The sequence below is a fragment of the Oncorhynchus nerka genome, linkage group LG16, assembly GCF_034236695.1.
Source record: "Oncorhynchus nerka isolate Pitt River linkage group LG16, Oner_Uvic_2.0, whole genome shotgun sequence".
Lineage (NCBI taxonomy): Eukaryota > Metazoa > Chordata > Actinopteri > Salmoniformes > Salmonidae > Oncorhynchus > Oncorhynchus nerka.
The window spans coordinates 7,046,534-7,066,292 of record NC_088411.1 but is presented as its reverse complement, the minus strand read 5'-3'; the positions used below and the strand labels follow the sequence as shown (position 1 = coordinate 7,066,292).

Below are 19,759 nucleotides of genomic sequence, written 5' to 3'. Positions count from 1 at the left end.
CCAGGCATTAAAATCCGGTGCGTTTTAGGTGCTGAATGAAACGTGAAAATACATATTTTTTGGTCATTGATTCTATGGCCAAATTTCAACCTGCTATACATGGTCAATTAAGTAAGATTATATGACAATAATAATTTTAACCCCTTTCCCACCGATGAAGTCCCCGGTCATTCTGGAGATTATGGTGGTGATGGAGGCAGACCAACAGTGGGTGAAGTACGGCAGGTCTGCGGTAGCTGGAAGGCAACCAGCCATTTCACCCCTCCTGCCCTGTTGAGTATCAGTCTGGAGTGCAAAGCCCCTTGCCATCTCCCTCTGAGGCAGAGTGCTTCAAGCTGTTTCTGACAGAGGAGCTGGTGGGAGACATATTAGAGGAGACCAATCAATTTGCCTTGGAGCTACAGGAGAAGAGAGAGCCAAGAGTGAGGGGCGGCTCGCTAAATGGGTGACAACCACAATTAGTGAAATGTATACCTTCCTGGTGACAGTCCTTCTCATCTGAATAGTAAATAACACCATAAGAGAATACTGGAGCACAGATCCTATGTTTGCAACTCCCTTCTTTGTCACTCTCTTTTCCCTTCCTAGTTCTGCTGTGATGCCTACATTTCGTAAACAATGCTACTGCCAACCTAAATGACCAATTTTATACAAATCAATGTTCTTACCAGCATGACATCAGCATTTGGTCTGGTCTTTGTGCCATACAAAAACCTATGCATTTGACGAGTCCCTGATGTTATGGAAGCGTAGGCTAGCTTTCTCTCAGTACATTCCCTCCAAAATGCACAGGTTTGGGGTCAAGTTCTTTGTTATGTGCGACGTGAATACAGGATTTGTCTAGGACAATATAGTCTACATTGACATCCAGTCCATCACTGACATCAAACATTGTGAGGGGCTTGGTGTGTCCGGGTCTATGGTGTTGACCATGCTGGCTCCACTTCTTAGGAACGGACACACTTTGTACGTGGACAATCGGTACAGTCCCACACTCTTCCAGCATCTGCTCTTCAACTGCAAAGTGGCCTGTGGCACAGTCCGGTCAAACATGAAGGGGATGCCAGTATTTCGGAAGCAGGAAGATGAGGATGTGGAGTTCAATGAGAACGGTCAACAGCTGTCAGTAAAATAGCATGACAAACAAGACGTCCATGTCCTCTGCATTGTCCATACAGCAACCCTGTCGGCCACAGGGAAGGTCGACCACCTGACGGGAGAGGGAAAGATCAAAGCAGACTGTGTACTGTAACCTCAAAATGGGGGTAGTGAATAAGGTGAACATGATGAACAGTTTTGTGGAATGCGCTGAGAAAACTACAAAGTGGTATAAGAAGATATTTTTCCATCTGATCGGCATTCATTTCTCAATGGCCACATACTTCAAAGTCATCTTACAGGTGAAAATATTACTGAACTAGTTTTTTATTTTATTTTAGAATTGGACATAAAGTTCCAATATGCAATTATATTGACAATAGCTCACCCACCTACCCCCTCCCATTTCCTCATTCTCCCCACTCCCTTTCCTCATAGGTGGGATGATTACCTACTGAAAGTACAAAAAGCACCTCATGACAGAGCTGCTGGAGGATTACTTGAAGGGTGGGAGTGCAGTTTTGGTTGTTCAATTACTATATGAATATTGAAATATGGGTTATGCATATTTATAATGGAATGACAGTTGTCAGTCTTTTCTTGCCGTTTATCTTTCTTCTAGTAAAACTAGTTAGTTTGCTTCAACCACTACTACTACTTCAATTAAATGAACAACCATTACATATAGGTTCAAACAGTATGTTACTAGCATACAAAAGCTGGCCACAATCTTCGGCAAGAAAGATGTTCAGTGTATTTATGTGTGTGATTTCTGAAAGTACAGAATAAAGAGGAATTATTAGTAATTACACAGAACAAAAAGATAAACGCAACATGCAACAATTTCAAAGATTTTACTGAGTTACAGTTCATATAAGGAAATCAGTCATTCGAAACAAATTCATTTGGCCCTAATCTATGGATTTCAGATGACTGGGAATACAGACATGCATTTGTTGGGTTCAGATACCTTAAAAAAGGTAAGGGTATGGATTAGAAAACCAGTCAGTATCTGATGTGGCCACCATTTGCCTCATGCAGCATGACACATCTCCTTCGCATAGGTTGATCAGGCAGTTGATTCTGTCCTGTGGAATGTTGTCCCACTTCTAAGTATCAGACCCTTTTTTAAATTTTCGACTAAAATGACATACCCAAATATAATTGCTCAGGACCTGAAGCAAGGATATGCATCTTTTTTATACGATTTGAAAGGAAACACGTTGGAGTTTGTGGAAATGTGAAATTAATGTGGGAGAAAAAAAACCACATTAAAAAAACCCCGTCACCCCGTCTTCAATTTTATCGATTACTTACTTTAAGAAATACCTAAAGTTGTATTACAAAAGTAGTTTTGGCATGTTTTGGCAAAATTTACAGGTAACGTTTGAGATATTTTGTAGTCACGTTGCGCAAGTTGGAACAGGTGTTTATCTGGATCAAACGCGCCAAATAAATGGACATTTTGGATATATATGGACGGAATTAATCGGACAAAGGACCATTTGTGATGTTTATGGGACATATTGGAGTGCCAACAGAAGAAGCTCGTCAAAGGTAAGGCATGATTTATATTTTTATTTCTGTGTTTTGTATCACGCCTGCAGGGTTGAAATATGTTTTCTCACTTTTGTTTACGGAGGTGCTATCCTCAGATAATAGCATCGTTTGCTTTCACCGAAAAGCTTTTTTGAAATCTGACATGTTGGCTGGATTCACAACGTGTGTAGCTTTAATTTGGTATCTTACATGTGTGATTTCATGAAAGTTTGATTTTATAGGAAATTATTTGAATTTGGCGCTCTACATTTTCTCTGGCTTTTGGCCAAGTGGGACGCTACTGTCCCACATATCCCAGAGAGGTTTTAACCCTCCAGACGAGCTTCAATGCCATACAGCTCTCCTTCCGTGGCCTCCAACTGCTCTTAAATACAAGTAAAACTAAATGCATGCTTTTCAACCGATCACTGCCTGCACCTGCCCGCCTGTCCAGCAACACTACTCTGGACATTTACATTACATTTACATTTAAGTCATTTAGCAGACGCTCTTATCCAGAGCGACTTACAAATTGGTGCATTCACCTTATGACATCCAGTGGAGCAGCCACTTTACAATAGTGCATCTAAATCTTTTAAGGGGGGGGTTGAGAAGGATTACTTTATCCTATCCTAGGTATTCCTTAAAGAGGTGGGGTTTCAGGTGTCTCCGGAAGGTGGTGATTGACTCCGCTGTCCTGGCGTCGTGAGGGAGTTTGTTCCACCATTGGGGGCCAGAGCAGCGAACAGTTTTGACTGGGCTGAGCGGGAACTGTACTTCCTCAGTGGTAGGGAGGCGAGCAGGCCAGAGGTGGATGAACGCAGTGCCCTTGTTTGGGTGTAGGGCCTGATCAGAGCCTGGAGGTACTGAGGTGCCGTTCCCCTCACAGCTCCGTAGGCAAGCACCATGGTCTTGTAGCGGATGCGAGCTTCAACTGGAAGCCAGTGGAGAGAGCGGAGGAGCGGGGTGACGTGAGAGAACTTGGGAAGGTTGAACACCAGACGGGCTGCGGCGTTCTGGATGAGTTGTAGGGGTTTAATGGCACAGGCAGGGAGCCCAGCCAACAGCGAGTTGCAGTAATCCAGACGGGAGATGACAAGTGCCTGGATTAGGACCTGCGCCGCTTCCTGTGTGAGGCAGGGTCGTACTCTGCGGATGTTGTAGAGCATGAACCTACAGGAACGGGCCACCGCCTTGATGTTAGTTGAGAACGACAGGGTGTTGTCCAGGATCACGCCAAGGTTCTTAGCGCTCTGGGAGGAGGACACAGTGGAGTTGTCAACCGTGATCATGGAACGGGCAGTCCTTCCCCGGGAGGAAGAGCAGCTCCGTCTTGCCGAGGTTCAGCTTGAGGTGGTGATCCGTCATCCACACTGATATGTCTGCCAGACATGCAGAGATGCGATTCGCCACCTGGTCATCAGAAGGGGGAAAGGAGAAGATTAATTGTGTGTCGTCTGCATAGCAATGATAGGAGAGACCATGTGAGGTTATGACAGAGCCAAGTGACTTGGTGTATAGCGAGAATAGGAGAGGGCCTAGAACAGAGCCCTGGGGGACACCAGTGGTGAGAGCACGTGGTGAGGAGACGGATTCTCGCCACGCCACCTGGTAGGAGCGACCTGTCAGGTAGGACGCAATCAAGCGTGGGCCGCGCCGGAGATGCCCAACTCGGAGAGGGTGGAGAGGAGGATCTGATGGTTCACAGTATCGAAGGCAGCCGATAGGTCTAGAAGGATGAGAGCAGAGGAGAGAGAGTTAGCTTTAGCAGTGCGGGAGCGCCTCCGTGATACAGAGAAGAGCAGTCTCAGTTGAATGACTAGTCTTGAAACCTGACTGATTTGGATCAAGAAGGTCATTCTGAGAGAGATAGCGGGAGAGCTGGCCAAGGGACGGCACGTTCAAGAGTTTTGGAGAGAAAAGAAAGAAGGGATACTGGTCTGTAGTTGTTGACATCGGAGGGATCGAGTGTAGGTTTTTTCAGAAGGGTGCAACTCTCGCTCTCTTGAAGACGGAAGGGACGTAGCCAGCGGTCAGGGATGAGTTGATGAGCGAGGTGAGGTAAGGGAGAAGGTCTCCGGAAATGGTCTGGAGAAGAGAGGAGGGATAGGGTCAAGCGGGCAGGTTGTTGGGCGGTCGGCCGTCACAAGACGCGAGATTTCATCTGGAGAGAGAGGGGAGAAAGAGGTCAGAGCACAGGGTAGGGCAGTGTGAGCAGAACCAGCGGTGTCGTTTGACTTAGCAAACGAGGATCGGATGTCGTCGACCTTCTTTTCAAAATGGTTGACGAAGTCATCTGCAGAGAGGGAGGAGGGGGAGGGGAGGAGGATTCAGGAGGGAGGAGAAGGTGGCAAAGAGCTTCCTAGGGTTAGAGGCAGATGCTTGGAATTTAGAGTGGTAGAAAGTGGCTTTAGCAGCAGCGACAGAAGAGGAAAATGTAGAGAGGAGGGAGTGAAAGGATGCCAGGTCCGCAGGGAGGCGAGTTTTCCTCCATTTCCGCTCGGCTCCCGGAGCCCTGTTCTGTGAGCTCGCAATGAGTCGTCGAGCCACGGAGCGGGAGGGAGGACCGAGCCGGCCTGGAGGATAGGGGACATAGAGAGTCAAAGGATGCAGAAAGGGAGGAGAGGAGGTTGAGGAGGCAGAATCAGGAGATAGGTTGGAGAAGGTTTGAGCAGAGGGAAGAGATGATAGGATGGAAGAGGAGAGAGTAGCGGGGGAGAGAGAGCGAAGGTTGGGACGGCGCGATACCATCCGAGTAGGGGCAGTGTGGGAAGTGTTGGATGAGAGCGAGAGGGAAAAGGATACAAGGTAGTGGTCGGAGACTTGGAGGGGAGTTGCAATGAGGTTAGTGGAAGAACAGCATCTAGTAAAGATGAGGTCGAGCGTATTGCCTGCCTTGTGAGTAGGGGGGGGAAGGTGAGAGGGAGAGGTCAAAAGAGGAGAGGAGTGGAAAGAAGAAGGCAGAGAGGAATGAGTCAAAGGTAGACGTGGGGAGGTTAAAGTCGCCCAGAACTGTGAGAGGTGAGCTGTCCTCAGGAAAGGAGCCTATCAAGGCATCAAGCTCATTGATGAACTCTCCGAGGGAACCTGGAGGGCGATAAATGATAAGGATGTTAAGCTTGAAAGGGCTGGTAACTGTGACAGCATGGAATTCAAAGGAGGCGATAGACAGATGGGTAAGGGGAGAAAGAGAGAATGACCACTTGGGAGAGATGAGGATCCCGGTGCCACCACCCCGCTGACCAGAAGCTCTCGGGGTGTGCGAGAACACGTGGGCGGACGAAGAGAGAGCAGTAGGAGTAGCAGTGTTATCCGTGGTGATCCATGTTTCCGTCAGTGCCAAGAAGTCGAGGGACTGGAGGGAGGCATAGGCTGAGATGAACTCTGCCTTGTTGGCCAGAAGCTACCGGAGACCTGGAACTCCACGTGGGTCGTGCGCGCTGGGACCACCAGATTAGGGTGGCCACGGCCACGCGGTGTGGAGCGTTTGTATGGTCTGTGCAGAGAGGAGAGAACAGGGATAGACAGACACATAGTTGACAGGCTACAGAAGAGGCTACGCTAATGCAAAGGAGATTGGAATGACAAGTGGACTACACGTCTCGAATGTTCAGAAAGCTGAGCTTACGTAGCAAGAATCTTATTGACTAAAATGATTAAAAATGATACAGTACTGCTGAAGTAGGCTAGCTGGCAGTGGCTGCGTTGTTGACTTTGTAGGCTAGCTGGCAGTGGCTGCGTTGTTGATTCGGGGGCTAGCTGGCTAGCTAGCAGTGTTGATTACGTTACGTTGCGTTAAAAGAACGACAATAGCTGGCTAGGTAACCTAGAAAATCGCTCTAGACTACACAATTATCTTTGATACAGAGACGGCTATATAGCTAGCTATGTAGCTAGCTACGATCAAACAAATCAAACCATTGTACTGTAATGAAATGAAATGAAAATGTGATACTACCTGTGGAGCGAGGCGGAATGCGACCGGGTTGTTAAGTTCTATTCGGTAGACGTTGGCTAGCTGTTGGCTAGCTAGCAGTGTCTCCTACGTTAAGGACGACAAATAGCTGGCTAGCTAACCTCGGTAAATTAAGATAATCACTCTAAAACTACACACTCTAAACTACACAATTATCTTGGATACGAAGACAGCAAAGACAACTATGTAGCTAGCTAACACTACACTAATCAAGTCGTTCAGTTGAGGGTAATAGTTACTACAGTGCTGCTATACGGTAGACGGTGGACGTTAGCTAGCTGGCTAGCTGCTGGGCAGATAGCAGTGTAGGCTATGTTAGGATGACGAAATACGATTATTACGCAATTATCTTTGATACAAAGACGGCTATGTAGCTAGCTAAGAAGAAATTGCTAAATTGCTAATTGGACAGTTCTGACTTAGAATATGTGGACAACTACAAATACCTAGGTCTCTGGTTAGACTGTAAACTCTTCTTCCAGACTCACATCAAACATCTCCAATCCAAAGTTAAATCTAGAATTGGCTTCCTATTTCGTAGCAAAGCATCCTTCACTCATGCTGCCAAACATACCCTCGTAAAACTGACCATCCTACCGATCCTCGACTTCGGCGACGTCATCTACAAAATATCCTCTAATTCTCCATAAATTAGATATAATATATCACAGTGCCATCCGTTTTGTCACCAAAGCCCCATATTCTACCCACCACTGCGACCTGTACGCTCTCATCGGCTGGCCCTCGCTTCATACTCGTAGCTAAACCCACTGGCTCCAGGTCATCTACAAGACCCTGCTAGGTAAAGTTCCCCCTTATCTCAGCTCGCTGGTCACCACAGCAGCACCCACCTGTATCACGTGCTCCAGCAGGTATATCTCTCTGGTCACCCCCAAAATCAATTCCTCCTTCGGCCATCTCTCCTTCCAGTTCTCTGCTGCCAATGACTGGAACAAACTACAAAAATCTCTGAAACTGGAAACACTTATCTCCCTCCCTAGCTTTAAGCACCAGCTGTCAGAGCAGTTCACAGATTACTGCACCTGTATATAGCCCATCTATAATTTAGCCCAAACATCTGCCTCTTCCCCTATTGTATTTATTGATTTATTTTGCTCCTTTGCACCCCATTATTTCGAATTCTACTTTGCACATTCTTCCACAGCAAATCTACCATTCCAGTGTTTTACTTTCTATATTGTATTTATTTCGCCACCATGGCCTTTTTTTGGCTTTACCTCCCTTATCTCACCTCATTTGCTCACATTGCATATAGACTTATTTTTCTATTGTATTATTGACTGTATGTTTGTTTTACTCCATGTGTAACTCTGTGTTGTTGTATGTGTCGAACTGCTTTGCTTTATCTTGGCCAGGTCGCAATTGTAAATGCGAACTTGTTCTCAACTTGTCTTCCTGGTTAAATAAAGGTGAAATTAAAAAATTAAAAAATCTTGTACATATGGTATATTATTTTGTTCTTTCTCTACTGGCATTGACACTTTTTGTTCTTGTTATTAACGCTTTCTATTTTTGCTATTGCTACAATCTAAATATGCAAGTAACCATTTCACTGTGCCATTTACATCTTCTGTAGACACCCATTCACTTAGCAAGATGTGGCTGTGGGGTGGCTATATCCTCTCTTCCGCATGACCCATCAAGTTAGCCAGGTGTATCTGGGGGGATTACAGCCATCTCATATAGCATTTCACTGTGCCATTTACAGCTTCTGTAGAGACCCATTCACTTAGCAAGATGTGGCTGTGGGGTGGCTATATCCTCTCTTCCACATGACCCATCAAGTTAACCAGGTGTATCTGGGGGGATTACAGCCATCTCATATAGCATTTCACTGTGCCATTTACAGCTTCTGTAGAGACCCATTCACTTAGCTAGATGTGGCTGTGGGGTGGCTATATCCTCTCTTCCACATGACCCATCAAGTTAGCCAGGTGTATCTGGGGGGATTACAGCCATCTCATATACAATTTCATGAACATGTCTAGACAATAGTGACCCATCCACTTCGATAGATGTGGCTGGGGGGTGGTTATAACATTTCTTTCACATGACCAATCAATTTAGACAAGTGTGTCTGGGTAAGCATCATCTATTTATTATAAAATATTTGTATCTGGACACTTTCTAATTTTGATATTGCTACTATGCAAATATGCAAATAACCATTTCACTGTACCTTTTACACCTACTGTATCATGTGAAAAATAAACATATATTTTATTTGAAATAGTGTGCATTTACCAGAAATGGTAGTGTGAAGAACAACGTGACCTACACCAAAGTCAGATTAGAATATAGGACAAGGACGAGATAAAGTGTATTTTACCTGGAGTTTTTCCTTACTGTAGGCTACTATTTTCACCACTTTTAGTCTTTAAATCTTTGTTATTACTACACTACCTTAGTCACTCTGTCTAGCACATGGGCACAGGGACTATGTTGGTCTGCTTGAAATGTAGGTATTACAGACTGGGTCAGGGAGAGTTTGAATATATCAATGAAAACACTTGCCAGCTGGTCAGTGCATGCTTTGAGTATGCGTCCTGGTAATCCGTCTGGCCCCGCAGCCTTGTGAATGTTTAACCTTTACATGTGTGAGTTCCAAATATCTCTATCGGTCGCCCCAGCGTGAGTTTTTTATGTATGTGATGGCAGAATGCATTCACTGTTCCAAAATGTGATTGTTACACAACAGGACATTTAACCCACACTGCCCTCAAACCAAGGCATTCTGCCTGCTAATTATCAAATAGGCTATATTTCAACTAGTCAATTTCAAATTATTTTTTAATAACAGTTTGAATTGAGGTGTGTTCCTCCTCCTCATTAATTCACATAGAAGTAGCCCATTTCACTATTACGCACAATTTATTTTTATACTGAGCTTTACTGAGCTGGACAAACTTCTCTCTTTGACTAGAGCTCAAGCACTTCCCCAGTGTTTCCCCAGATCAAGTATGCAGAACTTTTTCCCCCTGGCACATTTTCCATCTGGTGCCCGCATTGCCTTCATTGTTGTTTTCCTTACTATCAATAACTTTGCATATGGGTGCATTCTTATCAAAGTAAGTGCCTTATTACATTATCATTATAGTTTCTGTATATAATGTTGTTGTTTCTACTTTAGCACACCGTATGTGTGCTTGTCAAATATAAACATGGCTGCCATCCTAAGGAATTAGCTGTTAGATTAGCTGACAAGCATCTCTTTTCAAAAAAATATACATCTCTCCCTTGTGGTCACGAGAGATCAAATCAAATTCTATTGGTCACATACACATGGTTATCAGATGTTATTGCGAGTGTAGCGAAATGCTTATGCTTCTAAACTCAGCCAAAAAGAAAGGTCCTCTCACTGTCAACTGCGTTTATTTTCAGCAAACTTAACATGTGTAAATATTTGTATGAACATAGCGAGATTTAACAACTGAGACATAAACTGAACAAGTTCCACAGACATGTAACTAACAGAAATGGAATAATGTGTCCCTGAACAAAGGAGGGGGGGGGTCAAAATCAGAAGTAACAGTCTATCTTGTGTGGCCACCAGTTGCATTAAACACTGCAGTGCATCTCCTTCTCATGGATTGCACCAGATGTTCCACTTGCTGTGAGATGTTACTCTACTCTTCCACCAAGGCACCTGCAAGTTCCCGGACATTTCTGAGGGGAATGGTCCTAGCCCTCACCCTCTGATCCAACAGGTCCCAAACGTGCTCAATGGGATTGAGATCCGAGCTCTTCGTTGGCCATGGCAGTACACTGACATTCCTGTCTTGCAGGAAATCACACACAGAACGAGCAGTATGGCAGGTGGCATGTCAGGATGAGCCTCCAGGAAGGGTACTACATGGGGGAGGAGGATGTCTCCCCTGTAACGCGCAGCGTTGAGATTGCCTGCACTGACAACAAGATTGCCTGCACTGACAATCATCCAATGAATGTGACACATCGCCCCAGACCATCCACCTCCAAATCTATCCTGCTCCAGAGTACAGGCCTCGGTGTAACACTCATTCCTTCAACGATAAACGCGAATCCGACCATCACCCCTGGTGAGACAAAACCACGACTCATCAGCAAAGAGCACTTTTTGCCAGTCCTGTCTGGTCCAGCGACTGTGGGTTTGTGCCCATGGGTGACGTTGTTGCCGGTGATGTCTGGTGAGGACCTGTCTTACAACAGGCCTACAAACCCTTAGTCCAGCCTCTCTGTCTATTGCGGACAGTCTGACCACTGATGGAGGGATTGCGCATTTCTGGTGTAACATGGGCAGTTGTTGTTGCACTCCTGTACCTGCCCCACAGATGTGATGTTCAGATGTAACGATCCTGTGCAGGTGTTGTTACACGTGGTCTGCCACTGCGAGGACGATCAGCTGTCCATCCTGTCTCCCTGTAGCTCTGTCTTGTCTGCCCTGGCCACATCTGCAGTCCTCATGCCTCCTTGCAGCATGCCTAAGGCACGTTCACGCAGATGAGCAGGGACCCTGGGCATCTTTCTTTTGGTGTTTTTCAGTCAGTGGAAAGGCCTCTTTAGTATTATAAGTCTTCATAACTGTGACCTTAATTGCCTACCGTTGTTACGCCCCTGAAAACAGGGGAGAAATAATCACGAGAGTGATACGGTGTTGTATTCTCAAGTCAACATTTAGTTCAAACATTTCACAAAAGTAACACATTACATAACAGAAAACCCATTATACAAATAACACAGCAAAATATCTTATTAACAACACGCACGTTCATTCACAATCGACATAAAATGGCAGCTACTCTCAGTACGATGCTATCCTTCACTTCAACCGAGCAGGGCTAATATTACTCTCTTCAAACTTAACTCTAACTTCCTCAAGACGTTACTAAAACACACCTTAAACACTCTTGACATGTTCGCTAGTTATAACATTTAAATTACTATTTTTTATCATCAATAAAGTACCTGAAAACAGGGGAGAAATAATCACGAGAGTGATACGGTGTTGTATTCTCAAGTCAACATTTAGTTCAATGAGAAAAAGACCACGAATTTCCCCAGGAATATGGGTGGAGACCAGAGCAATCGATCTCCGGCTCATAGATTAAAAGCATTTCGTAGATCACAGATTAACACTTTTAGGCACCACAAAATAAAGTAATCAATATAACGTTTACACATTACTCTCACAATTCGTACCCTTTGACAGATTTGAACTTTAACACAATTATATGAATGTTATCCATCTCTATCAACTAATACTGAATGCATATTTTAACCTTAGATGTTTTAAGATCCTCACATACTATGAACTTACTAATACTTTTCAATGTATAACAGGCTATGAATATGTCCTTTAACCTGTCACACCGTCTGTAAGCTGTTAGTGTCTTAACGACCGTTCCACAGGTGCATGTTCATTAATTGTTTATGGTTCATTTAACAAGCATGGGAAAATGTGTTTAAACCCTTTACAATAAAGATTTGTGAAGTTATTTAGATTTTTATTAATTATCTGTGAAAGAGAAGGTCCTGGAAAAGGGATGTTTCTTCTATGTTGTTATTACTGTCACGTGTGCTTCCTCTCCGACCTCAAGGTCACCAAGCTGCTCATTAGGACACACACCTGTCACCATCATTACGCGCACCTGCGTGTCATCAGACTCACTTGGACTCCATCACTTCCCTGATTACATTTCGATTCCTTCCTCAGGCGTTATTTTTCGTGTTTTGTATTATGTTGCATTCATTTATTAACACTCAGTCCCTGAACTTGCTTGACGACTGTCAGCAGACATCGTTACAATTACCTTCATGTATTAATATAATCAGTATTTTATGGGTAAAAAAACCTGGAACCTCATGTATTGAATGTTATATTGAAAACATAAATCACTTTGTGCCCTTGGACAAATGAATGAGGTTTTCTATTAGCTCACATCGCCACCTAATGGTTTAATTTGAAAGATAAATCATAGGTGTGTGTGCGCTTTTGTGTATAATATGTCTGCTCTGTCTTTCTGATCATGCTACAAGTGTGTTTGTGTGTTTCAGACTGTGCAGGCTGTGGTAGGGACATTAAGAATGGCCAGGCCCTATTGGCTCTGGAAAGACAGTGGCACCTTGGCTGCTTCAAGTGCAAGGCCTGTGGCAATGTGCTGAGCGGGGAGTACATTAGCAAGTGAGTAATCATCAACTGCAACACACTCAAGCCTATCTTAATCTCTATACCCTCCCCCCTCTCTCTTTCTCTCTCAGGCTGTGTCCAAAAACGTGTGCTTCTCTTCTAAATAGTAAGCTGATTGGGTATATGAAATTACAACCTTATAATAGGTGAAATTTCAAATATAGGGGCACAAAGAAGGGGTGTTCTACTAAGCTATATGGAATTGTTTTAAGGTCACAACACCGGTCTCTACTATACTGCTTACACAGACGAGTTATATTTGCATAATGAATTAATCGTTAACGTTTGGTTCATGCATGTGACCCAACAATACCCCACAAAGCTTCTTCTCTCCAAGCTGAGACCTTGAAACTGAGATATCCCTTTCATTCTCAAAACAAGGTTCTGGGCGTACTGCCAAATTGCAGATACTGATAGTGAGGATTCCTCTCAGGCACATTCAATCAGTCACTTGCATGAACACAGAAATAGTTTTTTAGAAAAGCACAAACAAATGTTCCACCACATTCCCTACTCTTATCACTCACTCTGATAATTATCATAACATTTTATTAATTTAGTTATTACTTAAACTATCAAATGAGTAAGTAAACAATCACTGCATACAACCATAGACACTTTCAAACTTTCAAAAAAAGATATGTTTTTTCTTGCAGACCCTCACTAGAAAGCTCGGCAGAATCAGTCATGCAGTTTGTGACGCCAAATTCTTGTAGAAATTCTACACGAGACACTCGAAGTCAATCTTAAATGAATAACTCTTTAACCTCTAGTGACACCCCATCCCGGGTCCGGGAGCGTAATCATCGACTGACACTAATTAGCATAACGCAACGGACATAAATATTACTAGAAAATATTCCTATTCATGAAAATCACAAGTGAAATATATTGAGACACAGCTTAGCCTTTTGTTAATCACCCTGTCATCTCAGATTTTCAAAATATGCTTTACAGTCAAAGCAAGACAAGCATTTGTGTAAGTTTATCGATAGCCTAGCATAGCATTATGTCCAGCTAGCAGCAGGTAACTTGGTCACGAAAATCAGAAAAGCAATCAAATTAAATCGTTTACCTTTGATGAGCTTCGGATGTTTTCACTCACGATACTCCCAGTTAGATAGCCAATGTTCCTTTTTTCCAAAAATATTATTTTTTGTAGGCGAAATAGCTCCGTTTGTTCTTCACATTTGGCTGAGAAATCACGGAAACGCTGAAAAATATTACAAATTAGCTCCATAATATTGACAGAAACATGGCAAACGTTGTTTATAATCAATCCTCAAGGTGTTTTTCAAATATCTATTCGATAATATATCCACCGGGACAATTGGTTTTTCAGTAGGACCGATTGGAAAAATGGCTACCTCTGTATTTTACGCGAGATTCACTCTGAGAGCCATCAGGTGACCACTTACACAATGTAGCCGCTTACAAGGTGAACGCACCAATTTGTAAGTCGCTCTGGATAAGAGCGTCTGCTAAATGACTTAAATGTAAATGTAAATGTATTCTTCAACATAAATGCGTAAAACTACGTCACAATGCTGTAGACACCTTGGGAAATACGTAGAAAAAGTAATCTGGTTGATAGCCCATTCACTGCTCAATAGGGACGCATTGGAACGCAGAGCTTTCAAAACATGAGGCACTTTCCGGATTGGATTTTTCTCAGGCTTTCACTTGCAATATCAGTTCTGTTATACTCACAGTTTTGGAAACTTTAGAGTGTTTTCTATCAATTACATGCATATTCTAGCATCTTGTCCTGACAAAATATCCCGTTTACTTTGGGAATGTTATTTTTCCAAAAATGAAAATACTGCCCCCTAATAACAAGCTAAAAAGGTCACAGTGAAACTCAGATGCATAAAGTCCAGGCTGAAGTGAGCTTCACCAGGGCAGTCCCATTCGTTCTCTTATATACTGCTTACACACAAAAGTTATATTTGCATGATTTACAGTTACAGTTGAAGTCAGAAGTTTACATACACTTAGGTTGGAGTAATTAAAACTCATTTTTCAACCACCGTCATTTTTCCAACAATTGTTTGCAGACAGATAATTTAATTTATAATTCACTGTATCACAATTCCAGTGGGTCAGAAGTTTACATCCACTAAGTGGACTGTGCCTTTAAACAGCATGGAAAATTCCAGAAAATTATGTCATGGCTTTAGAAGCTTCTGATAGGCTAATTGACATCATTTGAGTAAATTGGAGGTGTACTTGTGGATGTATTTCACGGCCTACCTTCAAACTCTGTGCCTCTTTTCTTGACATCATGGGAAAATCAAAAGAAATCAGCCAAGACCTCAGAAAAACAATTGTAGACCTCTACAAGTCTTGTTCATCATTGGGAGCAATTTCCAAATGCCTGAAGGTATCGCGTTCATCTGTACAAACAATAGTACGCAAGTATAAACACCACGAGACCACGCAGCCATCATACCGCTCAGGTAGGAGACGCATTATGTCTCCTAGAGATGAACGTACTTTGGTGCGAAAAGTGCAAAAAATCCCAGAACAACAGCAAAGGACCTTGTGAAGATGCTGGAGGAAACGGGTACAAAAGTATCTTTATCCACAGTAAAACGTGACCTGAATTAAATGTCAGGAATTGTGAAACTCAGTTTAAACGTATTTGGCTAAGGTGTATGTAAACTTCCGACTTCAACTGTATACTGTATTTTGTACAATCTGTTGCATCTTGCCTATGCCGCATGGCCATCGCGCATCAATATACACTGCTCAAAAAAATAAAGGGAACACTAAATTAACACATCCTAGATCTGAATGAATGAAATATACTTTTTTCTTTACATAGTTGAATGTGCTGACACCAAAATCACACAAAAATGTATCAACCCATGCAGGTCAGGATTTGGAGTCACCCTCAAAATTAAAGTGGAAAACCACACTACAGAATGACCCAACTTTGATGTAATGTCCTTTAAACAAGTCAAAAAGGAGGCTCAGTAGTGTGTGTGGCCTCCACGTGCCTGTATGAACTCCCTACAACTCCTGGGCATGCTCCTGATGAGGTGGTGGATGGTCTCCTGAGGGATCTCCTCCCAGACCTGGACTAAAGCATCCGCCAACTCCTGGACAGTCTGTGGTGCAATGTGGCGTTGGTGGATGTAGCGAGACATGATGTCTCAGATGTGCTCAATTGGATTCAGGTCTGGGGAACGGGCGGGCCAGTCCATAGCATCAATGCCTTCCTCTTGCAGGAGCTGCTGACACACTCCAGCCACATGAGGTCTAGCATTGTCTTGCATTAGGAGGAACCCAGGGCCAACCGCACCAGCATATGGTCTCACAAAGGGTCTGAGGATCTCATCTTGGTACCTAATGGCAGTCAGGCTACCTCTGGCGAGCACATGGAGGGTTGTGCGGCCCCCCAAAGAAATGCCACCCCACACCATGACTGACCCACCATGACTGACTCCAGACTGTCACGTCTGTCACATGTGCTCAGTTGTGAACCTGCTTTCATCTGTGAAGAGCACAGGGCGCCAGTGGCGAATTTGCCAATCTTGGTGTTCTCTGGCAAATGAAAACCGTCCCGCACAGTGTTGGGCTGTAAGCACAGCCCCCACCTGTGGACGTCGGGCCCTCATACCACCCTCATGGAGTCTGTTTCTGACCGTTTGAGCAGACACATGCACATTTGTGGCCTGCTGGAGGTGCTCCTTGCAGTGCTCCTCCTGCTCCTCCTTGCACAAAGGCGGAGGTAGCGGTCCTGCTGCTGGGTTGTTGTCCTCCTACGGCCTCCTCCACGTCTCTTGATGTACTGGCCTGTCTCCTGGTAGCGCCTCCATGCTCTGGACACTACGCTGACAGACACAGCAAACCTTCTTGCCACAGCTCACATTGATGTGCTATCCTGGATGAGCTGCACTACCTGAGCCACTTGTGTGGGTTGTAGACTCCGTCTCATGCTACCACTAGAGTGAAAGCATCGCCAGCATTCAAAAGTGACCAAAACATCAGCCAGGAAGCATAGGAACTGAGAAGTGGTCTGTGGTCCCCACCTGCAGAACCACTCCTTTATTGGGAGTGTCTTGCTAATTGCCTATAATTTCCACCTGTTGTCTATTCCATTTGCACAACAGCATGTGAAATGTATTGTCAATCAGTGTTGCTTCCTAAGTGGACAGTTTGATTTCACAGAAGTGTGATTGACTTGGAGTTACATTGTGTTGTGTTCCCTTTATTATTTTGAGCAGTGTATTTATATTTACAGATTCTTATTCCATCCATTTACATTTGTGTGTGTATAAGGTAGTCACTGTGAATTTGTTAGATATTACTGCACTGTAGGAACTAGAAGCACAAACATTTCGCTAGACTCGCATTAACATCTGCTCACCATGTGTATGTGACCAATACATTTTTATTTTATTTGGTCCTCCGTGGGCATATTTTTGTCATAAAACTTTGTCATCAAAGTCTGGCATTCTCTGGATTCATGGCGCTTTCAAGACAACTGGGGACTCTGGAAAAAAAACAACGTCGAATCATTACGTCTGCGATCTTCAGGTCGGAGCGCTAGAAAGAGGCCCGAGTTCTCAACTTGGAATTCCGAGTTGGATGGGCATTCAAAAAGTATTTTCCCAGTCTGAGCTTTTTCTGAGTTCGCAGTTGTCTTGAACTCACTGAAGCCTGAGAGTTCCGAGTTTCCAGTACGGCAGAAGTCATACTGGATTGACAGCATGGCCAATGTTGAATGTTTATCATTTTAAGCTTGGAAAAGAGACCCTTAAACCCAGACTTGGACCACACACCCACTCCTCTGAATTGCTGGCTACTGATTACTTTGCAAGACTTGCAGTTAGCCACTGATTCCTTCCAAACCACTCATTGTTGAATTTGCTGTTTCCAACTTGTTGTGTAATGTTAATGGCCGATGAGTACCGATAATTTGATATACCATTTCTCTTCATAATTTCTCTCTTCATATGATGATTGAAAAGGATTTGCCAGTAGATTGTCTATTTGATTCATGATGACTGCTCGCTAAGATTTTTAAAGTATGATGTTGACATGATCAGACCAATTATGTCAATATACGGTAGATATAACGTGATTTGATGTAATTTTATCTGTGCCCAATTACCTTGAGCCTCCTTGGATGGGCACTTCTAATGGAAGTCTATGGCAGCACACAAGGGGCTTGAATTTTCAAGCTCTAGCCATAGATTTTGCGGTGACTTAGTGCCCACATGAGTGACAGAACACTGAGCCAATCATGGTGCAACTAGAGAACATTACCAACCCCTATGCTCCATATTTTCCACTGGCTGCCCCTTCACCACTTTTTTTTCCACCAGAATTCCTTGGGACCAATGTTCCCTCTAAGTTGTTTTGTCACTGAGCAAATTTCAGTTCTGCTGAGCACAAACTTGAACGTTGTGAGATATGTTCCTACGCATTTACTTTGAACACTGAGGCTGTACCCGCTTTAATTTAGTTAACAGTGGTCAAGTAGGTTATTGTGGCTATTTGATCATAATGTAGACCTGCCAGAGTGGCCTACCATCAAAACAATGGAGAAAATGCATCCCGTAACATTTAACATGGAAATAGCTGTTCTATCGTTCAGCCTACAGTAGCAGCCAATGTGTGGTGTTCAACGTAGGCTTACTTTCCATGAGACTTTTGAAAAAACTATGCAGGGCTTGGCATAACCTGTTTATCCACTTGTCCTTCAGACAAAGAGATTACTGAAAATGTTGTTTAATGCAAGAAACCACTATCATTATTCCCATACCATTATTACAGAGAATCAGACAAATTATGCTACCCTCTTCTTATTGGCTACTTCGCTTATTCAAGCCTGTCTCAAAATACAACACTGTCCCTCTGACTCTTTTTTCAAAGATGTCTAGAAATGCACACGTTTTGTGCTTGTGTAGGAAGCAATCACTCCCCCATTGCTGACTACAAATGATTCATAACTGTGCTAATAACTCACTATCTAGCAAAGAATATGAACGAATGTACACACGTCACTACATGTAGCTCTCACTTTGGTCTCAAAACAAGCAAATTCACGACTGCTCATGTTGTAAACAGTCCAGTTCAAAGGGAATGGTACAGATCCATATATGGCAATGGTCTATTTGCATATAGGCCTACTGCAGCTCTGATTGGTTATGGCACAGCCGTCTGTGTAGAGTAGGGGCCTGAGTCATCCCTGTCAATGTAATAAAATCCTATTATGATGCATTCTGCACACAACAAAATCTCTTAAAATCAAATCATTTTTATTTATTATAGCCCTTCGTACATCAGCTGATATCTCAAAGTGCTGTACAGAAACCCAGCCTAAAACCCCAAACAGCAAGCAATGCAGGTGTAGAAGGACGGTGGCTCGGAAAATCTCCCTAGAAAGGCCAAAACCTAGGAAGAAACCTAGAGAGGAACCAGGCTATGTGGGGTGGCCAGTCCTCTTCTGGCTGTGCCGGTTGGAGATTATAACAGAACATGGCCAAGATGTTCAAATGTTCATAAATGACCAGCATGGCCCAATAATAATAAGGCAGAACAGTTGAAACTGGAGCAGCAGCACGGCCAGATGGACTGGGGACAGCAAGGAGTCATCATGTCAGCTAGTCCTGAGGCATGGTCCTAGGGCTCAGGTCCTCAGAGAGAGAGAAAGAAAGAGAGAATTAGAGAGAGCACACTTAGATTCACACAGGACACCGAATAGGACAGGAGAAGTACTCCAGATATAACAAACTGACCCTAGCCCCCGACACATAAACTACTGCAGCATAAGAGACAGGAAGGGTCAGGAGACACTGTGGCCCCTCTTGCATAGTTCTGTTACATTGAAAGTGAATCAACGCAGTATTATTCAATCACAGTTCCCACAGTAAAAGGAAACGTTGATAGTATTAACTAATGAGAGAACTCTAGAAAGTTGAGTGACGTTGCTTTTCTGCGTGCGC

At 43.6% G+C, this 19,759-nt stretch overlaps 1 protein-coding gene across 5 annotated transcripts in view; it reads left to right on the top strand.

The window, feature by feature from the left end:
* The window catches only part of ablim1b (actin binding LIM protein 1b), a 94,430-nt gene that overhangs the window by 35,012 nt on the left and 39,659 nt on the right, over positions 1-19,759 (top strand). For 3 of the 5 annotated variants that reach the window (XR_010459286.1, XM_029684455.2, XM_029684456.2), the window contains exon 5: positions 12,668-12,794. The exons of the other annotated variants lie outside the window; for them this stretch is intronic. Coding sequence is in view for 2 of the 3 variants with exons in the window: in XM_029684455.2 (XP_029540315.1) it covers positions 12,668-12,794 (127 nt within the window). In the remaining variant the exon portion in view is untranslated. The remainder of the gene's footprint in view (positions 1-12,667; positions 12,795-19,759) is intronic. 5 annotated transcript variants of the gene reach the window in all.